General features: G+C 47.2%; 1 protein-coding gene across 8 annotated transcripts in view; it reads right to left on the reverse strand.

Annotated features, from left to right (window-relative positions):
* BRD4 (bromodomain containing 4) overlaps positions 1 to 26,780 on the reverse strand; it is a 1,415,251-nt gene that overhangs the window by 565,116 nt on the left and 823,355 nt on the right. For all 8 annotated transcript variants that reach the window (XM_085654329.1, XM_085654330.1, XM_085654326.1 and 5 more), the window contains one exon: positions 5,573 to 5,874. In XM_085654329.1, coding sequence (XP_085510455.1) covers positions 5,573 to 5,874 — 302 coding nt within the window. The remainder of the gene's footprint in view (positions 1 to 5,572; positions 5,875 to 26,780) is intronic.

Below are 26,780 nucleotides of genomic sequence, written 5' to 3' on the forward strand. Positions count from 1 at the left end.
CCTTGTGCCCTGCACTGTGAGGTGCAATAGATTAGTTCCCCAGACGGAGAGCGATGCGTCTGTCGTTAGTATTATTTGCGGAACCGTGTCCAGGAACGGTCGACCTTTGGAAAGGTTTGTGGTGTTCCACCACTGCAGAGAGCGATGGGTGCGACCGTCTACCAACACCAGATCTGTCAGTTGCCCCAGGGCCTGGTTCCATTGGTGCGCTAAGCACTCTTGGAGTGGACGCATCTGGAGTCTTGCGTGGGGCACTATGAAAATGCATGAGGCCATCATCCCTATCAGTTGCATAAACACTCTTGCTGGAAGGGAGTGTTGAAGTATGAATCTTTGACGCAAAGCCTGAATGCTTGCAATCCTGGCTGGATTGGGGTAGGCTATGGCTTTTGAGGTGTCTATGGTGGCACCAAGGTATTGCTTTGTGTGGGATGGTGTTAGCTGGGACTTTGGGTGGTTCACCGTGAAGCCTAGTTGGTGAAGTAGTTGGATTGTAGTGGCGGTGTGGTGTACACATTGGTTGTAGGACGTGGCTTTTATGAGCCAGTCGTCCAAATATGGGAAGACGTGATTGTGCTGTCTTCTGAGATGTGCCGCCACTACCGCTAGGCACTTGGTTTATACCCTTGGTGCTGTTGTGACTCCAAATGGGAGCACCTTGAACTGGTAGTGTTGCCCGTCCACTACAAATCTGAGGTACTTTCTGTGAGCATGGTGTACCGGAATGTGAAAGTATGTGTCTTTCAAGTCCAGTGTGGTGAGGAAGTCGTTCTGGGAGAGGAGTGGAAGCACCTGCTGAAGGGTTACCATGTGAAAATGGTCTGAATGTATGTATGTGTTTAGGGGCCAGAGATCTAGAATAGGTCGTAGAGTCTCGTCCCTTTTTGGTATTAGAAAATATAGGGAGTAGACCCCTAAATTTTGCTGATTGGCGGGAACTTGTTCTATTGCCTGTTTTTGTAGGAGGGAGATTACCTCCTGTTTTAGTAATGTGGAATGTTCTTGTGACATTGGGCGCTGCCTGGGTGGAATGTTTGGGGGGGGGGGGGGGGGGGTAGATGTTAATTCCAGGCAGTATATCCTGACCGAATAATTTGGGTCATCATTTGTCTGAGGTGATGGTCTCCCAGACCTGAAGGAAATTTTGTAGTCTGCCCCCGACCGGAGTGGTATGGTCTGGAGGGAGCGGGAGAAAGTCATTGGGTAGGCGGTGTGGCAGAGCGGGCGGTATTTGTTTTGCCTCTGCCTTTATTGTTATTGCCCCTATAGCCGCCTCTTTGATAACCCTTGTGAAGGTGGACTGAGTGGGGGATTTGTAGGAAGTGGACGCGCTATCTGAGGAGTAGCCTCTAGATGTACTCCGAAAGGAAGAGCGGTGAAAGGAGCGCCTAGGAGGGTGTGACTGCAGGGCTCCCATAGATTTCGCCGTATCAGTGTCCTCCTTCATTTTTTCGAGGGCCTCATCTACCTTTGGGCCGAATAGGTGTTCTTGGTTAAAGGGATGATTTAGGATGGAGGCCTGTACCTCTGGTTTGAAACCAGATATTCTCAGCCAAGCATGGCGACGGAGGAGGACGCTAGTATTAATAGCCCTAGAGGCTGTGTCTGCTGCATCTAGGGCACAGCGTATGGAGGTGTTAGTTATTGTCTTCCCCTCTTGAAATAATTCATTGGCCCTATTTTTGTATCTTTCCGGGAGGTGGTACATTATGGTTTCTAATTCATCATAATGTGCCCTATCGTATCTGCCCAATAGCGCTTGGGTGTTGGCGATATGCCATATATTGGCTGCCTGTGACGCAGTGCGCTTTCCTGACGCGTCCAGTAGCTTCGACTCTTTGTCAGGTGGTGGTGCTTCGCCTGACGCCTGGGAATTTGACCTCTTTCGTGCAGTGGAAACCCCTAGGGAATCTAGTGGCGCTGGCCCTTTGATATAGGCAGGATCTGTGGGGGCAGCTTTGTACTTTTTCTCTATGCGTGGGTTAATGACCCTGGCCCTGGCTGGGTCCTTAAAAACCTCTGGCGCATGTTTTATTACCCCCTTGAGCATAGGTAGTATGGAGGTAGACCTATGTGCGGTATCAAATGTGTCGAGGAGGAAATCCTCCTCCACTGGGTCAGTGTGTAACTCTACCCCGTGATAATGTGTCGCCCTCTGAAGTAGGTGGTGGAAACCTAATGAGTCTTCCGGTGGAGATGGTCTGGAAGGGTAAATGTCATCTTGTGGGACGTCTGGAATATCTGGGTTATTGTATTTCTCCCATGAGTCTGGGGATCCTGTAGGGGTGGGGTCTTGGGGCACATCCCCTGGATCCTGATATGGGTCCCCCTGATCATCATCGTCTGGAGATGGGGTCGGAGAGCGATGAGGTGGGGGTGGAGAAGGCGGAGGGGGCGGAGGTGGAGAGGGTGGAGGAGGTGGGGAAGGTATTCTGAAAGGGGAGGTAGCAGAGTCCTTCCTCTTTGGGGGTGGAGGCGGAGCTGGTTTGTCCAAATGTCTCTTTTTGGAAGAGAGTGCCAAATGTCCAGTTTTTGGATCCTTGGTAAGAGTTTTTTGTAAAGGATCCGGTGTAAACAGTTCCTGTGACAATGCTTGTTATGTCGGCACCGAAGTTTTCGGGGCCGATGACTTTTTAGGCTCGTCCGTGCGGCGTGGAAGTGTCGGTGCCGAGGGCCTTATGGGGTTTGGTCGGTACCGAAGATGGCGTCGGTACGCTGGGTTTCGACACCGAGGACTTCGGTGCGGAGCTCGGTGTCGAGGTAGAGGCCGGTTTCTTTTTCGGTGCCGAAGTGTGTTTCTCGGCACCGCTGGAAGGCTGGCTTGAGCCCGAGCCGCCGGAAGGCTTATTTGGCTTCTTCACCGGGCCCGAAGGTGGGGTGTGTGAAGCAGTGTCTCTGGTCTTGCCTAGGCCCGGAGGCGAAGGCGTGACCGAAGCCTTTTTGGGTGTCGGCGCGGGTGTGGGAGGGGGTATATTACTCACGACCCTCTGCGCCGGGGTGATGTCCTCCACATCTGAGTCGTCTGCTTCGGAAGCACTGACGAGGTCCTCTTCGGTGTGCTGCTGTCCCGGATCTTCAACGTCGTCTCCGAAGATGTCGACTGGAACGGAGGTCGAGGAGTGTGCCATGTTTCGTCTGGCTCTTCGATCCCGAATAGTCTTTTTCGATCTGAAAGACTTACAGGCCGGACAGTCTCGAGCCTCGTGTTCAAGGGAGAGGCAGAGGTTGCACACCTCATGGAGATCGGTGTGGGGGAATTTGGACCCACATCGAGGGCACTTCTTGAATGGAGTTCTTTCCATCAGCCGGGACCGGAGCTTGGGTAGGCCCGAAGGCCGCCGTCGACGACTGGAACCGAAGATTTGTCGATGAGGTGATTGTGGAGATCGCGATCTGAACAATACCGCGATGAGTGAGGATTCCGCTTCGATCGTCGAACTGGAAATGTTCGGAACCGGAGCGCGAAGATTACATCCGAGCCCGATGGCGGAAAAAAACTATCTGAGGATGGAGCCGAAGCCCATGCGCAATACGATCCAAAGGAGGAGTCACCGACCTCGTGACTTCCAAAGACTTTCCAAGAGGAAAAACAAACTGCAAACATCCGGGCCCAACACCAGATGGCGATCTATGCAAAAGTGTGTAATCTGCAGCTCATATGCCTCGAACAAACGTTTTTAAGTCAACATCTTCAGTCTCGACGACTAGATAGATGCACAGTATGTGAACCTACAAAAGTTTCAATACAAAACAATGATGATTTTCACTTGTGATTCTAGGCCCCTTTCCTGCCTTAGCAAAGGTAATAGCATTCTAAACTCTGCATAACATGTATGGTTTATGACACAAGGCGAGTTTATTTGCAACAGTTATAAACAAAGCTATTTAACCACCACCAAATTGCAATACCTAGGCCTCGTGGGCATGACTCGAGCCTAATTTCTTCTTCAAAATAATTTAAGAATGGCATCTGTGAGGTATTAGACAGTATTTGCCCAAGTCGATTTAGCTATGCAATCGTAATAACATGGAATTCTACCTTTTTTTCACTACAGTAATAAACAAGTGTAACTGAATGCTTATTAGCACACTTCTGATAAATAACATTTTATTTGGCAACTTATTTCTTTTCTGTGGCATATGTGTGTGAAATAATACACCTGTACACACACAACATTGCGTGTCCATGATGAGTGTGATTTAGTTCATGGTTCTAAATAAGGATCCAACCATGCAGTACTTCAAGAATAGCTCCTGAATTACAAAAGGCTGAGTGGTGAGGTTCTTGGGCAAAGTGTCAGAAGCAATGAGGGTTTTCATGGGCTGGCTAGCAATGTGCAAGAAGAGCCCTGAAAGAGACCATGTTACTCCTGCCATTTGGATTGGGGTAGGCTATGGCTTTTGAGGTGTCTATGGTCATTATCTTGCTTTATGCAATCATTGCGGTTCTGATTCCACATTTTAAGTCAAAGACTTGCTTGTTGTATAGATTCAGGAGTTAGTAATCTTTGAGAATGAACAGGCTGAAGAAATCGTTTTCAATGAAACCCCAATTTGATGAAACATCAAGTTGGAATAAATACTAAGCTGTCTAATTCCTGAAAGGACAGAACACTGAACCCTTATGCAGAGCTCTAAAAGTAAATATTCCTGAAAAAGCTAAAACATTAATATATTTTCTAAAACAAATCAAAATAAACACAGTGCAACTGCAAAAAGATAAGTACTGAAAATATTCCAGAAGCAGTAATTGTGGGGGCAGAGAAGAGAGGCATCATGGGAGTGTGGATAAAGAAGGCTGAATGATAAAACCAAAGTGTTGACACTATTACATTATTCATAAATATAGATTTTAGAGGTTTAAATTCCAGTCTGTATCCAGACTAACCTAAAAGACACTACAATTGCAGCCTAATTGGTTAAAATAAGCCTTTGAAATTGGTGTTGGGCACTAGATTTGTGGTACTTGTAATGACCGGCTAAGCTCCTGCCTTCTTCCTTTCTTCTTCCTCTCTCTCTAGTCCAAAAATGTTTGAAGATGGTACCAGTAGCATAGGTTTTTACAGAATCTTTCACTCCTGCTTTGAATTACAAATCTTTGGGAGCAGGAGGATTCAACTTTTTGGACCTACTGGGTGCAGCCATACAGACTTGTAACATCAGTATTTAAGTGGGATGGATATGACCAGAAGTGGGTCCTCCTGGTGCCACTGGAACCACACTGCACCAGACTAAAGAGGCCTAAAAAGGGGAATCCGGTCTATGGTGGTTTGTTCTGGTTCAGATAGGGGCTGGTTTGGCAGTACAATGGACTCTGATGCAGTTCAGCGTAATTTCCAATGGAAGACATTAATTTACGTATTTCATCCATCGCTTTTAGAATTCTTAATTGTAACATATCAACTTATACTTTTTTAACGAACCCTTTGCTAATGGGTGCACCTTTTTCAAGACTAAAATTTGCAATTTACTTTTTATGTAGAGATTATCAAGCTGTTTTATTTAAACATGGTTAGAAATGCTCTTTACTAATCTACAACAGATATAAAGGGCTCAGTTATCAAACAGATACCTTGGGGTTTCCTTTTCTTCCGCAAACATGATGTGACATATCTCTCCAACTCCCGTAGTGTGGAAGGTTTTAAAGTCTCAAAATCAATTTCAATTTCGTCAGGATTGGAGTTCTTCAAGGATGGTTCTCTCGACTGAATGATATGAACCACCCGCCCGAGTTTCTCCCCTGGCAGCTTATTAATATCCAGGCTCAGTTGTCGTTTCTCCTCATATGACATGGGTTTACACTTCTCCTCTTCTTCAGATTCGTAGGCAGGAGGTGGCTTGCTATTTTTTACTGGCATCGGCTCCTTTTTACAACTGAAAGGGGGAAAAAAAGTTATATGTAATGGTAGAAAAGTAAGAATGGTGAGATATTATTACTTCAACTTTATGGTTAAATTACTATGGAATAATGCACTGAATGTTTTATCTTGCAGCTACTCAACCACAGTAAAGCCCTGTAGAGGGTTTAAAACTAGATATAATGGGGGCTTTGTTTGAGGTCTCAAAAGAACTATAGTGCCAGGAAATAAAACTGTGCAATATTCGGCCACACATTTTAATCCTACAAAAAACCATCTGACCAGAGTCCATAAAACATGCTGTTTCATTATGAAGCCATTCAGAATCTTAAACAGCATGAAAAGGGTTACTGCTGCAAAACCTTTAGAGGAGAAACACAAAATCCCTTGAACTAACCTAGCATTCCTCTACAACATTTCAGAGCGTGAATGAGCAACCCCTGCAACTGTCAAGTGAAACACCTGCACCTAACGTATGTAAAGAGGTACATGGGTAACAAACAGTCAATAAAATAGATAACAATTGTAGTCTATTGAAATAATATCTATGCAGTGATGTCATATCCAGGTTGTACTGATCTATGTTGAGAAGGACTAACCCTAGGCTCTGGGCCAGATCAGTAGAACAGCATCTACTACAGTCTATGAGCCAAGGTACAGGTAACATATGTTAAGGAGGTTGTAAAGGCAGGCAAAAGAAAGTGGTCTTTAAAATATACTCAGGTGTACCCTTTTTGTAAAATTAAAGGACAGAGCAGTGCAAAGTGTATTAAATATGTTATGGTCCGAGGTCAATATGGTGGATTGCTGAACATGCTTCAGAGAATGAAATTGTGAGGAAACAGGGTACTGTTAACTCCATGGTTCTAATATGTCCACAGGCATCGCCAAATTATTAATCGCTGAGGAACTGGTGCAGAAGAAAAAAGGAAGGAAGGTTACTCATGTGTAACCATAGTTTCCCCCAACCAATAAAAAGTGTTGTACATGTCATACATCCTGTTGTTGATGCAGGAAAGGGGCAGCTTTTAGAATAGCATATTATGTGCTCGGAAGAGAATGGGTGCACAAAGAAAAACTAGAGAAGCTATAAAGCTTTGACAATATCACTACCAATGTACGAGTCAAATGAAGGGCACAGCATTTTAAGCCATCGTAAACTGCACTACAGTTTTGTATTTTGTATAAACACTAACATTTTCATTGCAGGGAGAAAATGAAAGAATTTCCTTACATGTAACAATGTTTCTTGAAGCTTGAAGCTGCCCCGATCAAATTAAAGTCAGAATGACCCACTAGGACGTTCATGTTTCATTTGCAGTGTAAATGTCTCCTAGACTGACATACTTTGTACTGACTACTTAGCGGTACATTTACACTTGTGAGGAGGGTCAAAAAAGGAAGCAGTGCTAAATAAATGTTTGAAAAGTATTTCACCTCCCATTACTTTCCTTGTTTCTATATGCTCACAATAGTGTTTAATGAACGTGTGTTTTGAAAACGTATAGTTTCTTACCTGTCGGTATAGTTTTGCAGCTTGAAGACTTTCTGGATTCACTATGCTGTGCATTATTCCGCCATCTAGTGGTTGGGTCCTGAATCGTTGTATTTCTTCTCTTTTTTTTCTTCATGGCCCAGGTGGGCGTCGACATACCACCATTTGGTGCCTCTTCATGACGTCGACACGCTTTTTTTTAATAGTCCTCCTGTCTCATCTTTCTGGCAGAGGAGGGTGGGATCGCTAGTGAACCCAGAAATTATTCAAGCTGCAAAACTACACCGAGAGGTAAGAAACTATACGTTTTGCAGCGTGAATCTTTCTGGATTCACTATGCTGTGCATAGACTTTGTAGCGGTGTGCTAGGTTTGTGGTGGTTGGGTGGGAAGGTGAGCTTTCGTTACTGAATATGTGTTGTAAGACCTTCTGTCCCGCTTGTGCCTCTTTTTTTTTTTTTTTGTCCTCATATGCCACCAAGGTTATAAGTGCGCAATCAATCGGATTACAAGCAATATGCTGACACAGTTCATACCAACTGGGAGGGATAGTCATGGAGCCGGGGCCTCATCCCACAGCAAAAGAGCTTGACATACCAGCGACCGCCATACCATAACCTCAGAAGTTCAGCTAGGGTGCTACCCAAGTGCTGAAAAAAGGGAATCAAAGTACCGCTTATGCCAAGCAGTTGGATAAATAGCTTAATCATTGGACCTGGGGAAAAAAAAAAAAAAACCCAGAGTCTCACTGATCCCATTTAAGAAGATGCCAAAATGATCTTTTGTCTGGATTCCCAGCTCTAGCCAAATCCAGCTTAGAAACATGCAGGGTAGAGGCGTACCAATCATTGATAGAGGGAGGTAAAGGATCCTTCCACTTTCTGCATATCTCCCTTCTAGCCAGTAGTATAGCGTAAAATACTAGCTTCTTCGCTGAGCTGGAGACCCCCTCTAAGACTCCGAAGATCACCAACTGAGGATGTACAGTTATTCTGGAGTCTATTGAGGACGACAGGATCTTACAAATGGCTTCCCAAAACTGAGACAGAAGGGGGCATTCATAAAACATGTGGATGTCAGAGGCTGCTAGGAGTCCACATCTAGTACACACCACCATATTCCCCTGAGTAAATTTAGAAAGTCGAAGGGGGGAATAATATGCTCTGTGGATAGTAAAGATGTGGTTCCTACGCAACCACGCCGGTTTCACCACATCCCACAGCAGTCTACAAGATGTTCTCCATACCTCATGCAAATCAGTATTACTTAATATGTCAGCCCCCCAGAGTTCCTGTGGAAGTTTAAATAATCCGTCCATCTCATCCAAAATCAGATTGTACCAGGACGAGATCTCCTTCTTAGCAGGGGGTCTATCAATTAACTGAGTAATAAGGGTACTATAACCACCTACTGGGAATTTATTTTTACGAGAGGGCTGTGCAGAATAGGAACGAAACCAGCTAGCCATCTGCAGATATTTTAGCCTAGCAAGGCCAGGGCCAATCTTTCTACTCAAACACTCCCAGGAGAGCAGTTCCCCCTCAACAAATAGATCACCCCAGACCTCCAAACCTGCCTCTCTAATGGGTGCTGCAAGTGAGTCTCCCAACCAGGATGGATTATCAGGGAGATCCCATAGGGGAGTTCTACTGTTATAGTACCCTACTTTGATAGATTTGGAAACCTGGGCCCAAGTCTTTGCCATTCCCAATAGAATTTTCAATTTAATTTTTTTAAAGAACTTGGGATCTCCGAATTTCAATAGGAACCCAGACTGGCTGACCCCCTCTCCCCTAAGCAGAGTAGTGTATAGGGTTCCCACCCCACACTCCAATGTTTTTTTTAGCAACACCCTAGCATGAGACAACTGGAACGCCCAGGCATAGACCTGGATGTCAGGTGCGGCCAGCCCCCCCTTTTCCCTGCGCCTCCTTAACTTTTTCCACGAAATTCTTGGAAGATGTTTATTCCAGATAAAAGTATTAATCTCGGCCTGAAAAGTTTTAATGTGGTTTGGATCGAAGTACAGAGGGATAGTATTGAAAAGAAAGGAAATCTTTGGCAAAATAGCCATCTTAACCAAATTAGCCCTTCCTAATAAAGACAGAGGAAGATGGGACCAGGACTGAAGCAACTTACGGCAGTCCTTAGCTACTTTGGAAAAATTGATATTTGCAATTTGGTCTATATTTTCCACAATATCGAGGCCCAGGTATCTCAATTTATTCCCTGGCTGAATACCCGAGATACAGAAGTTCTTGTCCATACCCCATGTCATCATCTCGGTTTTAGAAGCGTTGATCTCATATCCGGACACGCCCCCAAATTTCGAGGCTAGCTTAACTATTTTCGGGAGAGCCATACGGGCATCAGAGGTGAAAATAAGGATATCATCAGCGTACAGGGCCACTTTCCTTTCCCAACCCCTGTACGTGAACGCCTTGATGTCAACATTGTTTCTTAAATTTTGAGCGAATGGTTCCACGTAGAGATCGAAAAGAAGTGGGGAAAGTGGGCAGCCCTGTCGCGTACCCCTCGAGATGTTGAAGGGGTCAGACAAGATGCCATTAATCAGTACACAGGCACTTGGATTCTGATACAATAGACTAATTGCCCGGCGAAACCCAGCTCCCACATTGAACTTTGCCAAGGCCTCCGACAGATACAACCAATTAACTCTGTCGAAGGCGGATGGTTTGGGGTCCCCCATTTGAGGAGCACGTGCTGCCACTTTTGATCGTGGGTTGCCTTGCGGGTGTGTGTTTATTTATGTTGTTGTGTTGTATAAAATGAAACCGTATTGTGGGCTTAGAGCCATATGGCCCGCGTTGTGGATACCTCCTGCCTTAGTGTCTATGTAAAGCTAAGTGCCTCATTGTATGTATGTCATTTGTTATCGTCACTTTAGCGGCCGGCCGGAAGGTTGTAGGCCCATACCTGTATATATTTGAGATTGCAATAAACGGTTTCAAAAAAAAAAAAAAAAAAACTCTGTCGAAGGCCTTGGTGGCATCCAAGGTAAGAACCGCCAGGGGGAGGGACTCCAAAACTGCCAAGTCGATAGCCCCTATTAAATCGAAAGTCAGTTCATGTAGCTGTCTCCCCCTAACAAACCCTTTCTGATCCGGATGTAAGATATTGGGGGCAACCGAAGCTAGTCTATTGGCCAGAATTGAGGCAAAAATTTTATAGTCGACATTCAGTATGGAGATTGGCCTATAGGAACCACATGCAGTAGACGATTTCCCTGGTTTTAAGATTACCGTGATAGACGCACTGTCCCAAGATGTCGGGGGCCGACCACCATCCAGTAAAATGTCATTAAACAGTAGTACCAAAAAGGAGACAAGTTCCTGCTCCAGGACTTTATAGATTTCAGCCGGTAGGCCGTCAGTACCTGACGCCTTCCCTTTTTTGGCATTATGTATAGCCTTGATGACTTCCTCCTCCGAGATTACACTATCCAACCTCTCACTCTGATCCTCAGAGAGCGCTGGAAGTGTGATCTTACTAAGCCAGTCTTTAATTCTGACCGAGCTGATGTTCTTATCCTCACGATAGATATTTTGGAAAAAATCTCTGAAGGCGGATCTAATATCTTCATCCCGGGAGAGAGGGAAGCCATTGACATTAATCACCTCGATGTTATTACGAACTTGATCTATTTTGGATTTCCATGCCAATAGCTTCCCTGCTCCTTCTCCATACTGAAAATGTGCGAGCTTACTGGCCTCCCATCTTTCTTGTATTCGCTGATTTAAGACGGAAGCGAGGTGGCCTTTTAAAGAGATTAACCTTCCAGACAAAAGAGAGCGATCTTCTGCTGTAGTGGAATCAGCGTCTAGTTCTAACTGAGTCTTAGCTATGTTTGCTTCCACCGATGTCACTGCTTCTTTGTATTGCCTCCTCCTATACACCATTTTGTTTGTAATAAGACCTCTCACAAAAGCTTTAAGAGAGTCCCACACCACTCCGATGCTTGCCGATCCTACATTTGTTGTTAAAAAGTGACTCACCTCAGACTTAAAAAAAAGAACATCATCCGGGTGAGAAAGTAAGGAGCGATCAAAGGACCAACTTCTAGCTGGCAAACTTTGCATCGAAGTAAGCTCCATAGTTACTGCCGAGTGGTCTGATAAATGAGACGGGAGGTATTTAACATCGGTTTTAGAAGCGTTGATCTCATATCCGGACACGCCCCCAAATTTCGAGGCTAGCTTAACTATTTTCGGGAGAGCCATACGGGCATCAGAGGTGAAAATAAGGATATCATCAGCGTACAGGGCCACTTTCCTTTCCCAACCCCTGTACGTGAACGCCTTGATGTCAACATTGTTTCTTAAATTTTGAGCGAATGGTTCCACGTAGAGATCGAAAAGAAGTGGGGAAAGTGGGCAGCCCTGTCGCGTACCCCTCGAGATGTTGAAGGGGTCAGACAAGATGCCATTAATCAGTACACAGGCACTTGGATTCTGATACAATAGACTAATTGCCCGGCGAAACCCAGCTCCCACATTGAACTTTGCCAAGGCCTCCGACAGATACAACCAATTAACTCTGTCGAAGGCGGATGGTTTGGGGTCCCCCATTTGAGGAGCACGTGCTGCCACTTTTGATCGTGGGTTGCCTTGCGGGTGTGTGTTTATTTATGTTGTTGTGTTGTATAAAATGAAACCGTATTGTGGGCTTAGAGCCATATGGCCCGCGTTGTGGATACCTCCTGCCTTAGTGTCTATGTAAAGCTAAGTGCCTCATTGTATGTATGTCATTTGTTATCGTCACTTTAGCGGCCGGCCGGAAGGTTGTAGGCCCATACCTGTATATATTTGAGATTGCAATAAACGGTTTCAAAAAAAAAAAAAAAAAAACTCTGTCGAAGGCCTTGGTGGCATCCAAGGTAAGAACCGCCAGGGGGAGGGACTCCAAAACTGCCAAGTCGATAGCCCCTATTAAATCGAAAGTCAGTTCATGTAGCTGTCTCCCCCTAACAAACCCTTTCTGATCCGGATGTAAGATATTGGGGGCAACCGAAGCTAGTCTATTGGCCAGAATTGAGGCAAAAATTTTATAGTCGACATTCAGTATGGAGATTGGCCTATAGGAACCACATGCAGTAGACGATTTCCCTGGTTTTAAGATTACCGTGATAGACGCACTGTCCCAAGATGTCGGGGGCCGACCACCATCCAGTAAAATGTCATTAAACAGTAGTACCAAAAAGGAGACAAGTTCCTGCTCCAGGACTTTATAGATTTCAGCCGGTAGGCCGTCAGTACCTGACGCCTTCCCTTTTTTGGCATTATGTATAGCCTTGATGACTTCCTCCTCCGAGATTACACTATCCAACCTCTCACTCTGATCCTCAGAGAGCGCTGGAAGTGTGATCTTACTAAGCCAGTCTTTAATTCTGACCGAGCTGATGTTCTTATCCTCACGATAGATATTTTGGAAAAAATCTCTGAAGGCGGATCTAATATCTTCATCCCGGGAGAGAGGGAAGCCATTGACATTAATCACCTCGATGTTATTACGAACTTGATCTATTTTGGATTTCCATGCCAATAGCTTCCCTGCTCCTTCTCCATACTGAAAATGTGCGAGCTTACTGGCCTCCCATCTTTCTTGTATTCGCTGATTTAAGACGGAAGCGAGGTGGCCTTTTAAAGAGATTAACCTTCCAGACAAAAGAGAGCGATCTTCTGCTGTAGTGGAATCAGCGTCTAGTTCTAACTGAGTCTTAGCTATGTTTGCTTCCACCGATGTCACTGCTTCTTTGTATTGCCTCCTCCTATACACCATTTTGTTTGTAATAAGACCTCTCACAAAAGCTTTAAGAGAGTCCCACACCACTCCGATGCTTGCCGATCCTACATTTGTTGTTAAAAAGTGACTCACCTCAGACTTAAAAAAAAGAACATCATCCGGGTGAGAAAGTAAGGAGCGATCAAAGGACCAACTTCTAGCTGGCAAACTTTGCATCGAAGTAAGCTCCATAGTTACTGCCGAGTGGTCTGATAAATGAGACGGGAGGTATTTAACATCTTTAACAGAATCTACTAAGGTATGGCTCACTAATACAAAGTCTATTCTGGATTGGTGGCGGTATTTTTGGTTTCTAAAAGAGAAACCCAACTGTTCACCTGCCCTCAACCTCCAAATATCCACATAGCCGTATTGCTTCATTTCACTAAGCAAAAAGGATCTAGATTTTGATGGGATTCGAGATCGACTATTATGCGATTTATCAAGAGTGGGGTCTAAGACGATATTAAAATCGCCTGCAAAAATTACAGGCTCTGGGAGGGACAAAAGGTAAGAAAAAATTGCCTCCAAAGATGACGAATCGTCCTGATTAGGACCATAATACCCCACAATAGTAAACTGATTACCCAAAATGGACAGGTAGGCAATCACCCATCTACCCGCTGGGTCAACCTTAAAATCTAACACTTTAGCCCTGAGTTGTTTTTTGAAGATAATTGAAACTCCTCTACAAGTCAAGGACTGAGAAGTAGAAATTGAAAAGTCAATCCACTTATTCTCCTTAACTAACGCATCCATTTCGTCTTGGACCAGATGCGTCTCTTGCAGGATAATCAGCTGTGCCTCAGAATCCCGAAGATATTGAAGTATCTTCCTTGCCCTAGATTTAGTACGCAGGCCATTTACGTTCCAGGATATTATCTTTAAATTAGCCATTTGTCTTCAATGCCTCTCAACTCCACCCAGAGACTTGGGACATCACCCGTATGACCTAAGCTACTGTCTGATGGTTGCATATCTGAAATTATGCTACACCCAGTGGAATACAATAATGCACAAGGTTGGCACATGAGGAATTTTATAAGACAGTTTACCCCGTGACCCCTGTAAACCCCCACACCCCCCTCCCACCCTTGGAGAACCCTTGGTGTATCCAACCGGAACAGATCCAGTAGATAGCACCCCCATCTCAAGCTCCCGTGACCCTCCCCGGACGCTAAACCAATCCCCCCTCAAAAAGTAATCTAATTACACACATGTTCTAACAAAATCTGTGAATGCGGTATATGTATCTGGGAGTTTGTAAATACAGCAAGGATAGAACAAGGAAAGGAGATAGGAGAGGAGAAGAGAGAACCGAATAAAATTTCTATCCTTCACCAAAAGTATATATATATATATATATTTTTTTTTTCCCTTCCACCATTCCTCTTTTTTTTTTTCTCTCTCCCTTTTTTTTTCCCCTTTTTTTCCAGTCTCCCCCATTTCCCCTCTCTCTCCCCCGTGGTATTGTGTTGTAGCAGATACTACCTCAACTAATATGAAAAAACTAAATTCAATATCTACCATCTACTAATATATTTTAACACTCAGGGGCCCATTTATTATTTGATCTGAATTTTTACACAAGGTACATATCAACCAGCTGCCTTATTGCCCAACTCCAAAAGGAGCTCGTCAGCGGCTTGCACTGACCTAATGTTAAACATCTTATTGTTAAACATCACCTTCAGGGCTGCAGGGAACACCAGCTGAGCCGTTGCCCCCAATTTTCTAAATGCCTCGAGCCGCCTTCCAAACTCCCACTGCTTCTCTAACGTGACCCTAGAAAGGTCAGATCTAATGAGAAAAGTAAAACCCTTTCCATGGAGGGATTTTTGTTTTAGGGCTAAGTTGAGGATCTGTTCTTTGAGTGCATAGGTATGGAAATTAACCAAGATTTTACGAGGTTTAGATCTTTGTGGGTTTCTCCTGAACGGATCTCTATGGACCCTCTGAATGTCGATGGTCAGTTCCTCTAGAGAATTATCGAGACATAATGACTCCTTTAACAGTTGCGCCACAAAGTTTTTAACATCAGAACCCTCGGAGCCTTCAGGCACATTAAGTATGCGTATATTGGCTCTCCTGGCATTGTTTTCCAATAATTCCATCCTATCAAGTAGGGCCTGATCCTCTCTTCGCAGATTGACGATGTCTTCCTTAGCTTTGTCCAAATAGACAGACATCGCAGCGACCGTATCTTCTAGCTCCCCTGTTCTAGATGTTAATCCATCGATCTTTTTGTCTAAGGACTCACAGTAGCTCCGAATGTCCGCCTGATTAGCAGAAGACTCTTCAAACCCCTTTTTAATATCACGGGACAGGGTTGAGAACATTGCCAGAATAGAAGCCGCAGAGATTACACCCCCTGTATCTGAATCCACTGGGGTACCGGATCGAAAGTAGCAGAATCTCCTGTCCCCCTACTTCACTTGCGTTACCATGGCATCCCCCACCCCGGAAACTGAGGCTTGAGAGGCTCAACCGAGTCACTGGGATCTAAATCTGGCTGAATCAAATCCACCTCAGACAAAACACATTCAGAAGTGAGCTTAGGGCCAGAGTCTCCGCCAGAAGGGGCACAAGAGGCAGAAAGATAGTCTGTAGCTGGAACTCCCATAACACCTAGGGTACTCGAAACGGGCATACCTTTAGCGCCAGTGTCCATTGCTGTCGAGAAAGAAGACCTGCTCTGAGCCTCCGTCAAACGAAGCACCTGTGGTACGACTTTAAAATATGAGCCCAGAGACGGGGTTATCTTCGAGTTCAAATCAGGTGGCACACTTGAATCCCTTTTATGTTTAGCCTTGCCTCTAACCCAGTTTGGTCTTGTACCCTTCGATTTCACTTCCACAGACAAATAAGATGAGGCTTTCTTACCTTCAGAGGATGAGGGACCGCCGTGTACCAAACCAGCCAGATTTACCTGTGAGGTAGGAGCAGGCTTCTTCCACTGTACATTTACGGGCTCCTTACCTCTTCTACGTGAGCTTCTGTCTTTAGATGAATGCTGTTGTAGCTGCTGTAATGGCTGTGGACACTTTTTAGCTAACTCCTCCGGGAGCTCCCCCCCCCCCCCCCCCCCCCCCTTCGCCACTTTCCACGATCTTCGCGCCCGCCGGGCACTCAACCCCTCCTTCACCCTCCACCGCACCTCGAGAAATATACTTGAGCTTCTGAGCCTGGGAAGAAATATTACAAGCAGCAAGTGTCAAACATCGCGCCTTCCTCCCTCGGCGCAGCTCCAGGGCGGCTACGGACCACAATCCTAACTTTAGAACAGCTGGTAAAACATATTGATTGGGGCGGGCAACACCCTCTAACCCCGCTGTACTGCAGCTGCCTCCACCGCAAAACTCGCTACCTGCGGTCATAGAGAGGGAAAGCAGCCTGCCTACACCGAGCGGAGCCGGAGACCAGGTAAGATCGTTAGAAAACAAACACTCCGTGATTCCCACCAAGGCTCGCTTTTTCTTGGGGAAATGAACTTGGTTTAGGAATCCTTCACTCCGGGTTACGGGGAAACATTTTAGACGCGCATTTACAAGCGTCTAAGCAGAGCACATCGGGAGCCTGATTTTCGGAGCGCTGCAGCGATCAGCCGACCGCCGCCATCTAGTGGTTGGGTCCTGAATTGTTGTATTTCTTCTCTTTTTTTTCTTCATAGCCCAGGTGGGCGTCGACATACCACCATTTGGTGCCTCTTCATGACGTCGACACGCTTTTTTTTTAGTAGTCCTCCTGTCTCATCTTTCTGGCAGAGGAGGGTGGGATCGCTAGTGAACCCAGAAATTCTTCAAGCTTCAAAACTACACCGAGAGGTAAGAAACTATACGTTTTGCAGCGTGAATCTTTCTGGATTCACTATGCTGTGCATAGACTTTGTAGCGGTGTGCTAGGTTTGTGGTGGTTGGGTGGGAAGGTGAGCTTTCGTTACTGAATATGTGTTGTAAGACCTTCTGTCCCGCTTGTGCTTCCTTGTTCATCTGAATATCTACGCAGTAGTGTTTAGTGAACGTGTCCACTGAGGACAATGTTGCTGCTTGGCAAGTGTCTTGAATAGGCGTATTTGCTAGAAACGCAACTGTTGCTCATTTCTTCCTTGTTGAGTGAGCATGTGTTGCTCCTTGTAATTCTTGCCCTGCTTGTTTGTGGCAGAATTGTATGGTCTGTGCAATCCATCGTGCAATGGTATTGAATATGCTACTTACCAGTATGCATCTGTTCTTGGCATGTAGGGCTGCTGACATTCATATCTGTGCATAGATCGCCGCCTAGTGTTGGGTCCGGATGTTTGCACGTTGTTGTCCTGGAAGAGTCTTCGAAGTATCCTTGGATAGGTGACTCCTCCCCTGGACTACAGTGCGCATGGGCATCCTCTCCATCCTCAGATTGTTTTTCGCCATTGTGGCAGTGATGGAGTAGATACAGAAAGTGATGACCATGCTTGCAATAATTCTGAGAGCTGCAGCTGCGACAGGCGCCGGGGAGGAGGGAGGGCGATATGAATGTCAGCAGCCCTACATGCCAAGAACAGATGCATACTGGTAAGTAGCATATTCAGTTCGAGGCATGTGGGCTGCTGAATTCATATCTGTGCATAGAATACATAGCAGTGCCCTCTATTGGCGGCGGCTACCCGTGCCAGCTGCAGCGGTCTGAAAAAGTGTTTTGAGAACAGCCTGTCCTACAGCTGCCTGCTGTTTTGACTGCACATCTACGCAATAGTGTTTTGTAAATGTGTGTGTAGTGGACCATGTGGCTGCTCTGCATATATCATGCAGGGGAATGTTTCCTAGGAAGGCCATGGAAGCCCCCAACTTGCGTGTTGAGTGGGCTCGTGGTGGAATAGTTAATGTGCGTTTTGCCTTTTGATAACAGATTTGAATACACTTAACTATCCATCTGGCTATCCCTGCTTTGGAGATGGCGTTACCTTTGTGGTGTGGGGCAAAGGCAACGAACAGTTGTTTTGTCTTCCTGAATGGTTTAGTCCTGTCGATGTAGTACATGAGGGCCCTCCGTACATCTAGTGTATGTAGTGCCCTTTCTGCAACAGTTTGTGGGTTTTGGAAGAAAACGGGCAGTTCAATAGTCTGGTTCATGTGGAACTGCGATATTACCTTGGGCATGAACTTGGGGTTGGTACGTAGTACGACCCTGTTGGCGTGAACCTGAATAAATGGCTCTTGAACGGTTAGTGCCTGGAGTTCACTAACTCTTCTGAGGGAAGTGATCGCTACTAGGAAGGCCACTTTCCAGGTAAGGAATTGAATCTCGCATGAGTGTAGAGGTTCAAAGGGTGGACCCATCAGGCGTGTGAGGACCAAGTTGAGGTTCCACATTGGAGCCGGTGGGTGACTAGGTGGAATGACTCGTTTGAGCCCTTCCAAGAATGCTTTGATGGCAGGCACTCTGAATAGAGAGAGGTGCTGCCTGGTTTGCAGATAGGCTGATATTGCGGTCAAATGGACACGTATAGAGGTGTACGCCAGATTGCATCGATATAGGTGTAAGAGATAACAGATGATGTTTTGGATGGATGCGTCCAGCGGGTTAATGTCATTATTACCGCAATAAATGACGAACCGTTTCCATTTGGCTGCATAGCAAGCTCTTGTAGTGGGTCTCCTGGCCTCCTTGATGATGTCCATACAGTCAGGTGGCAGATTGAGATAGCCAAACTCTAGGACTTCAGGAGCCAGATCGCCAGGTTCAGCTGTTGCGGATCTGGGTGCTGAACCTCTCCATGGTTCTGCGTCAAATGCGCGGGTTTGATCCGCAGCCTTTGATGCGGCACCACGGAAAGTTCGAGGAAGGTGGTGTACCACGGCTGGCGTGCCCACGTGGGAGCAACTAGGACGAGTGTCAGGGAGTGTTGTCGGAGTTTGCGAGCCACCAGCGGTATCAACGGTGCTGGAGGAAAAGCGTACGCAAATTTGCCGGACCAGTTCATCCATATCGCATTGCCCTGCGACTGCGGGTGTGGGAATCTGGCGGCGAAGCTTTGGCATTTTGCGTTTTCGCTTGTCGCGAATAGGTCTATTTCTGGGTGACCCCACTGCTGGAAGTACGGTTGGAGTACCGATGGGTGTAACTCCCACTCGTGCATCTGGTGGCTGTGTCTGCTGAGCAGATCCGCCATCTGGTTGTCCTTGCCGGGGAGGTGTTCCGCCATGAGGAACATGTTCCTCTGAATGGCCCACTTCCACATGCTCTGAGCCAGATGAGACAACTGTGGAGAGTGTGTCCCTCCCTGCTTCTGTATGTAGTACATTGCGGTCATGTTGTCCGTCCGGATCAACACGACCTTGTTGCACAGATGTACTTTGAAAGCCTTCATGGCCAGGAAGATTGCCATCAGTTCCAGAAGGTTGATGTGCATCTTCTTCTGTTGTGTCGTCCATAGTCCCTGCACTGTGTAGTGGAGTACATGAGCTCCCCATCCCTGGAGAGACGCGTCCGCTGTCAGTACTATTTGTGGAACAGGCTCTTGGAACGGTCGGCCCTTGCAAAGGTTTTGTGGATTCCACCAATGCAGAGAGTTGTATGCCCGACCGCTCACCAACACTAGGTCTTTCAACTGTCCTTGAGCCTGATTCCACTGACGTGCTAGGCACTCCTGAAGTGGGCGCATATGTAATCTCGCGTGCGGGACTATGAAGATGCAGGAGGCCATCATGCCTATCAACTGCATAAACACTCGCGCTGGAAGCGAGTGGTTGGGTCTGAACTTGGAGATCAGCGCTTGTATGCCGTTGATCCTCACTAAATTTGGCTGAGCTGTGGCCGCCAGAGTGTCTATAGTCGCACCTAGGTACTGTTGTACGTGTGCGGGCTGGAGATGAGACTTTGGGTAATTTAGTGAGAATCCCAGACTGTGAAGAAGGTGAATGGTACGGGACACGTGGCTTGCACATTGCTGGGCCGATCTCGCTTGAACGAGCCAGTCGTCTAGGTAGGGGTAGACGTGTATGTGCTGTCTCCGTAAATGTGCCGCCACCGTAGCTAGGCACTTTGTGAAAACCCTGGGCGCTGTTGTCACGCCGAAGGGAAGGACTTTGAACTGATAGTGCTGCCCCTGAACAGTGAACCTGAGGTATTTTTTGTGTGAGGGGTGGATGGGTATGTGAAAATACGCATCCTTGAGGTCCAGTGATGCTAGGAAGTCTCCCTGCTGGAGAAGCGGAAGGACTTGCTGTAGAGTGAGCATGTGAAAGTGCTCCGAAAGAATGTACTGGTTCAGGGGTCTCAGGTCTAATATAGGCCTGAGCGACCCGTCCTTTTTTGGAATTAAGAAGTAGAGGGAGTAAACCCCCGTGCCCCGCTCGTGGACGGGTACGACCTCGATAGCGCCTTTTAGAAGCATACTTTCTACCTCTTGCTGTAAGAGCGTCAAGTGCTCTGAAGACATAGGACGGTTTCTTGGTGGTATTGTGGGTGGAGTGGAAGTTAACTCCAGACAGTAACCGTATTTCATAATATCTTTGACCCACCTGTCCGTGGTGATGGAGTTCCACGTGGACAGGAACCGTTGTAGCCTTCCCCCGACAGGTGTTATGTGGTCGGGAGGAAGGGAGAGGGCGTCACTGCTTGTTCTTGGGGGAGGACCTGGTGTTGCCGTAGCCACGTCCTCTGCCCTTGGTACTGGAGCCACGATAGCCACCTCGGGTGTTCTTATCGTAGGTGGTCTGCGTATTACCCTTGTTATATGTTTGTTGTGACCCCTGTCCTCTGCCTGCTCCCTTGTTTCCGGGGCGACGAAAGGAGCCGCTCCGAAAGGACTGAGTTTGTAGGGCGCCCATGGACTTTGCAGTGTCCGTGTCCTTTTTTATCTTCTCGAGGGTGGCGTCAACCTCAGGCCCGAACAAAAAGTCGGGGTTGACAGGCTGATTAAGGATATTGTTTTGTACCTCAGGCTTGAATCCTGAGATACGTAGCCAGGCGTGACGTCGTAGGATGACGCTAGTGTTGATGGCCCTGGCAGCCGTGTCAGCAGCGTCTAGTGCACATTTGATGGCAGCATTTGTGAGTAGCTGTCCCTCTCTGATAAGGATTTCTGCACCTTCTTTGTAGGGGTCAGGGAGGTGTTGAAGGAGTTGCTCCATTGTGTCATAGTGCGCCCTATCGTAGCGAGCGAGGAGCGCTTGAGTGTTAGCTATGCGCCATATGCTTGCAGCTTGTGCGGCAACTCGCTTGCCGGAGGTCTCCAGCACCTTGGACTCCTTGTCCGGGGGAGGAGCGTCACCCGTTGTCTGCGAGTGTGCCCTCTTGCGGGCATTCGCCACAACGATGGAGTCGAGTGGTAATTGTCCTCTGATGTAAGTAGGATCCCCAGGTGCTGATCTGTATTTCTTATCGATCCTGGGGTTTATCACTCGTGCCCTGGTGGGTTCCCTGAAAATGTCAGTGGCTGGCTTAAGGACCCCCTTCAACATTGGCAGAGTCTTTACATGTCTTTCTGAGGATGCAAAGGTGTCCATTAGAAAGTCATCTTCGATGATATCAGAGTGAAGCTGTACATCATGGTTGTTCGCCGCCCGTTCAATCAGAGCGTTGAACGCCGCAGTATCCTCTGTGGGTGACGTTTTTGCCCCATATAGTTGTGGGTCCTGTGCATCAAGAGGTGCACTGGGGTCTGCAGGGTCGCCCCAAGTTTGGTCAGGGTCCTGCTGGTCATCAGGGTCCGTGTCCACATGGTAGGGGACTTGTTCACCCATGTAGTCCTCCAATGCATCCGTGTCGGAGCGTGTGGGGGAGGCCCGGTGTGGATCCTGGTAGGGTGAATGAAAGGGTTCATACAGGAGAGGTTCTGTGTCCACAGGCAGCTTCCTCTTTAGCGGGATCCTGAAAGGTTCCAATGGCGGTTCCGAAGTTATCCTTCGGTCGTGGAGAATCATCCTGCCAGTGTCGGCGTCGATGACGCGTGACGGTGACGGCTCGACAGGCGTAACCGCAGTTTTGGTGGCCTGTGTCCTGAGTTGAAACGCCTTCGGGATTGTGGATGGAGGCAAGCCGAAGGTAATGCTGGTCGGCACCGACGAAACCGCTGGATCGATCGAACCCGACTGGTCCTGGAGGGCAGCCTTGGTTTTGCAGCCTGGCATTGCGCCAGGCCGTACTCGGGGCGCCTTAGAGGTCGTGGCCCCCGCCAGGGTCGTCGAGGCGGCTGCAGATATCTTCTGCGCCCGTGGTGCATCGAGCCGAGGTGCGGAGATCACCGTCGACGTCTTCGACACGTGAGGTTTCGGTGTCGTCGAGGGGGTGCTGCGAGGCGTAGCAGGCGGGACGGCCCTCGGTGTCGGTGGCGTCGACGCCGGTAACCGAGCAGGTTTTTCGGCGCCGATGGCCTCCTTCCGTTTGTCGACTCCCATGTCGCCCGTCTCGAGTTCGGCACCGAAGTCCCCCTTGGTGCGGTCGGTGCCGACACGGTGCGCCGGCGTCGAAGGTGTTGAAGGCCTCGATCCGACTAGCGCCACTTTCAGTTTCGGTTTCGTAGGAACCTGAGCAGCTTTCGGTTTCGGTTTCGTGGAAGGGAAACCAGCTGGCTTAAGCGGTAATGGCTGCCGCTGAACGTCCGAGGCCGGGCCCGAGGGCGGGGCCGAAGGACTGCGTGATAGGTCTCGGGTAAGGCCCGAAGGCGATCCCTCGACCGGAGCCATAGTCTGTGGCACTGGTGAATTCTCGGTTTGAACAGGTAGGCCTTGTTCATCATCGGAGCTACTCTCTTCGGCCCCTAAGGCCTCCTCGTCGTCTCCTACCTCGGTGTCGTCTTCACCTCTGTGGAAGAGTGACTCGTCGGCCTCGTCCGATCCGGGTTCTTGGTCGGAAACGGGACTGGAGGGTAAGACTTCTACTTCTTCGACGTCGTCCGCGTCGTCGAAGATGTCAGCTGGGGCCGGTGCCGCGTGCTGCGCTTCGAGCCTCGCCGCTCGACGATTCCGCAGAGTCTTCTTTGAACGGAACCGGGCACAGGCCATACATGTCGACTCGTCGTGGTCCGGCGAAAGGCATTTGTTGCACACCGGATGGACGTCGATGTGTGGGTACTTCGCATTACATACCGGACACCTTTTGAATGGCGTCCTCGATTCCATCGTCGAAGTAGTTGATGGACAGGTAAATGCGAACAAAGTCGGTGCTGGAAGTTAGTAAACTAACAGAGAGTATCGAAAACCGATCGATAAACAGTACCGACGCGAACTAAAGGCCTCGACAAAATTTTTTCCTAACTTGAGCTAAGATAGCACATCCGAACCCAATGGCGGAAAAAAACAATCTGAGGATGGAGAGGATGCCCATGCGCACTGTAGTCCAGGGGAGGAGTCACCTATCCAAGGATACTTCGAAGACTCTTCCAGGACAACAACGTGCAAACATCCGGACCCAACACTAGGCGGCGATCTATGCACAGATATGAATTCAGCAGCCCACATGCCTCGAACTCTTGGTAACTGGTCGTCCCAGAAAACTGCTGGCAAAAGACACAAAGAATTGCTTTGTTTTCCTGCATTCTTTAGTCCTTTCTATATAGTATATTAATGCCCTCCTGGCGTCCAGTGTGTGTAACACATTTTCTGTGCTTGTGGTTGGTTTTTGGAAAAATCTTGGTATTTGAATTGTCTGGTTTATGTGGAACCTTGACACCACCTATGGCATGAAATGTGGGTCAGTTCTCATTACGATCCTGTCACTGTGTATTTGTAGGTAGGGCTCTTGCAGTGTTAGCACTTGTAATTCACTTACTCTTCATAGTGATGTGATAGCCACTAGGAAGGCTGTCTTTAGTGCGAGCATATGCAGTGTTGCTTTATGCATAGGCTCGAATGGTGTCTTCATCAGTTGAGTTAGCACTACATTGAGGTTCCATGCTGGAGGTGGCATTCTGTTTGGCGGTGCGATCCTTTTTGCCCCTTCTAGAAACCTCTTTACCACTTGGGAAGTAAAGAAACTCTTCCTGTTTCTCCTTGTGTAAGCCACTATTGCTGCTAAGTGCACCCTTAGTGATGTGTAGCTTAGTTTATTTTGTAGGAGATGTGTTAAGTACTTCAGTACTGTTGATTCCTTGGTAACCTTTCCTATAGTTTTTCCTTAATGCACCATTTGGAGAATTCTTTCCACTTTGCTACGTAGCACTTCCTTGTGGTAGGCCTCCTTGCCTCTCTTAGCACCACCATTGTGCTTTCTGGTAGTTTGAGGTGTGCAAACTAAGTCTTCAGGAGCCATGCTGCTAGGCTGAGGCTCTCTGGCTCTGGGTGTAGCACCCTTCCGTTTTGCATCATTAACAGGTCCTTTCTTGTGGGGAGCCTGTGCGCAGGTGCTTGTGCCATCTACATAAGCTGTGAGAACCAGGTTTTTCTGGCCCACTGAGTGCTATCAGTATTAGTATCATGTTGCTGGTTCTGCATTTGTTTAGTACCCTGTGTAGCAGTGGTATTGGTGGAAAAGCATAGGCAAATGTCCCTGACCAGCTTATCCATAGCGCATTCCCCAGGGACCGTTTGCACGGTTGTCTCGATGCAAAGTTTTGGCATTTTGGTGTGTCGCAAATAGGTCTATTTGCGGAGATCCCCATTTGTCGAAAAGCTTCTGGATTTCTTGTGGATTGAATTCCCATTTGTGAATGCTGACGTCTGTCTGCTGAGCCTGTCTGCTTCCACATTGTCCTTTCCTAGTAGATGTATTGCTAACAAGTCTATTTGCCTTGGAATTGCCCACCTCTATATCTCCTGTGCTAGCACTAATAGTGTCACTGATTGTGTTCCTCTTTGTTTGTTGATGTAGAACATGGTGGTTGTATTGTCTGTTTGGATTAGTTCTCTTTGTCCGTACAGTTGTTTCTGAAAGGCTTTTAAGGTTAGGAACACTGTCTTCAGCTCTAGGTAGTTTATGTGTGATCCCCATCCCAGCTGGGAGGCATCTGTTGTGATGGTCACTGTAGAAGTTGGTTGTGTGAATGGTTTCCCTTGTGTTATGTTCTTCTTGTTCCACAACGTTATTTCTGGTTGTACTGTTTGCTTGACAACCACTAGATCTTCCCAACTCCCTGTTGCCTGTGACCATTGTTGTTGGATCCATTCTTGGAATGGTCTCATGGAGGAGGAGGATATTTGGGACCAAATGTATGCACAACGCCATCATTACCATCATTTTGCCCACTGTCCTCACTGTCAGAACTGGGCCCTTGCGCTAAAGACGTGTCTCCTTCAATATTGCCAAAGTTCTCTTTGAGCTTGGAAACACCTTGCCCTGTATGGTGTTGATCTCTGCTCCTAAGAATATCTTCACCTGTTCTGGTTCTATTGATGACTTTCGCCAATGGATTGAAAACCCTAGTTGGAATAGTGTTTGTACGACCTCTTGCATTGTGTCGCTTGCATTGGTTGTATGAGCTTGCTTTTACCAGCCAGTCATCGATGTATGGGTATACATGTATTCCTTGCCTCCTTAAGTGTGCTGATACTGCTGCCAGGCATTTTGTGAAAACCCTTGGTGCGGATTTGAGTTCGAATGCCAGCACTGTGCACTGGTAGTGAGTCGTGTTGATCATAAACCTTAGTAGATGTTTGTGGTTGATGGGGATGTGTAAGTAAGCGTCCTTTAAGTCGATAGTTGCCATGTAATCCCCTTCCTGTATTTGGGTATTACTTCTTGAAGAGATGTCATTTTGAATCTTTGAGTTTTTATGAACTTGTTTAAGAACCTTAGATCCAGAATTGGTCGTAAGGTTTCGTCCACATTTGGTATGAGGAAGTAGGTGGAGTAGACACCCTTGTTCCGTTCTTTGTATGGTACTATTTCTATGGCCTTTTTGTTTAGAAGCTCCTGTGCTTCTTGTAGCAAATGAGAACGCTCCTTTGCTGAGTGTACTCTGCTGCTTAGTCTCTTGTTTGGAGGTGTTTTTTCTAGTTCTATACAGTAATTGTATTGTATGAAGTTTAGTTTCCATTTGTCTGATGTGATCTTTCTCCACTCCTGGAAGAAGTGTTTTATCCTGCCTCCTACTGGTGTTACATGCTGGAGGAACTGTTGTTGGTCTTGAATTAGTTCTTGTCTTTGTCTTATCTTTTGCTGCACCCGTAGAGATGTTGACTGCGCGTTGGTCTTACAGCAGAGTCATTTGGATGTGGATTGTTGACCCCCTCTCTGTCAGTTTCCTCTTCCTTGTGCGTGCCCTCGAAAGGATTGTCCTCGGGGCTGGTACTGCCAGTTTTGCTGCTGCTGACCCTGCTGTTTGCCCTGGTTAACTCCTTGATACCCTTGTTGGAAGGTTTGGTGTGGTGCCACAGGTTGGTGGTTCCCCCTACCCTCTGGTCTTCTTGAAGGTGTTCCTCTTCGCATTCCTCTAAACTGTAGGGCCCCCATGGACCTAGCTGTCTCATTGTCCTTCTTGAGTTGATTGAGTTTCTCGTCAACTAGGGCACCGAAAAGCTGTTCCCCGTTGAAGGGTGTGTTCAGGATGTTGTTTTGTACTTCAGCCTTGAAGCCTGAAATTCGTAGCCAGGCCTGCCTTCTCTCAGTTACCCCCAGCATCATCTGCCTGCTTGATGTCTCGGCTGCATCCAGGGCTGACTTCAGACATGTATTAGCCCTGATTTTCCCTTCCTCTACCAGGTGGCTCAC

The sequence above is a fragment of the Triturus cristatus genome, chromosome 4_1 (assembly GCF_964204655.1).
Source record: "Triturus cristatus chromosome 4_1, aTriCri1.1, whole genome shotgun sequence".
NCBI lineage: Eukaryota > Metazoa > Chordata > Amphibia > Caudata > Salamandridae > Triturus > Triturus cristatus.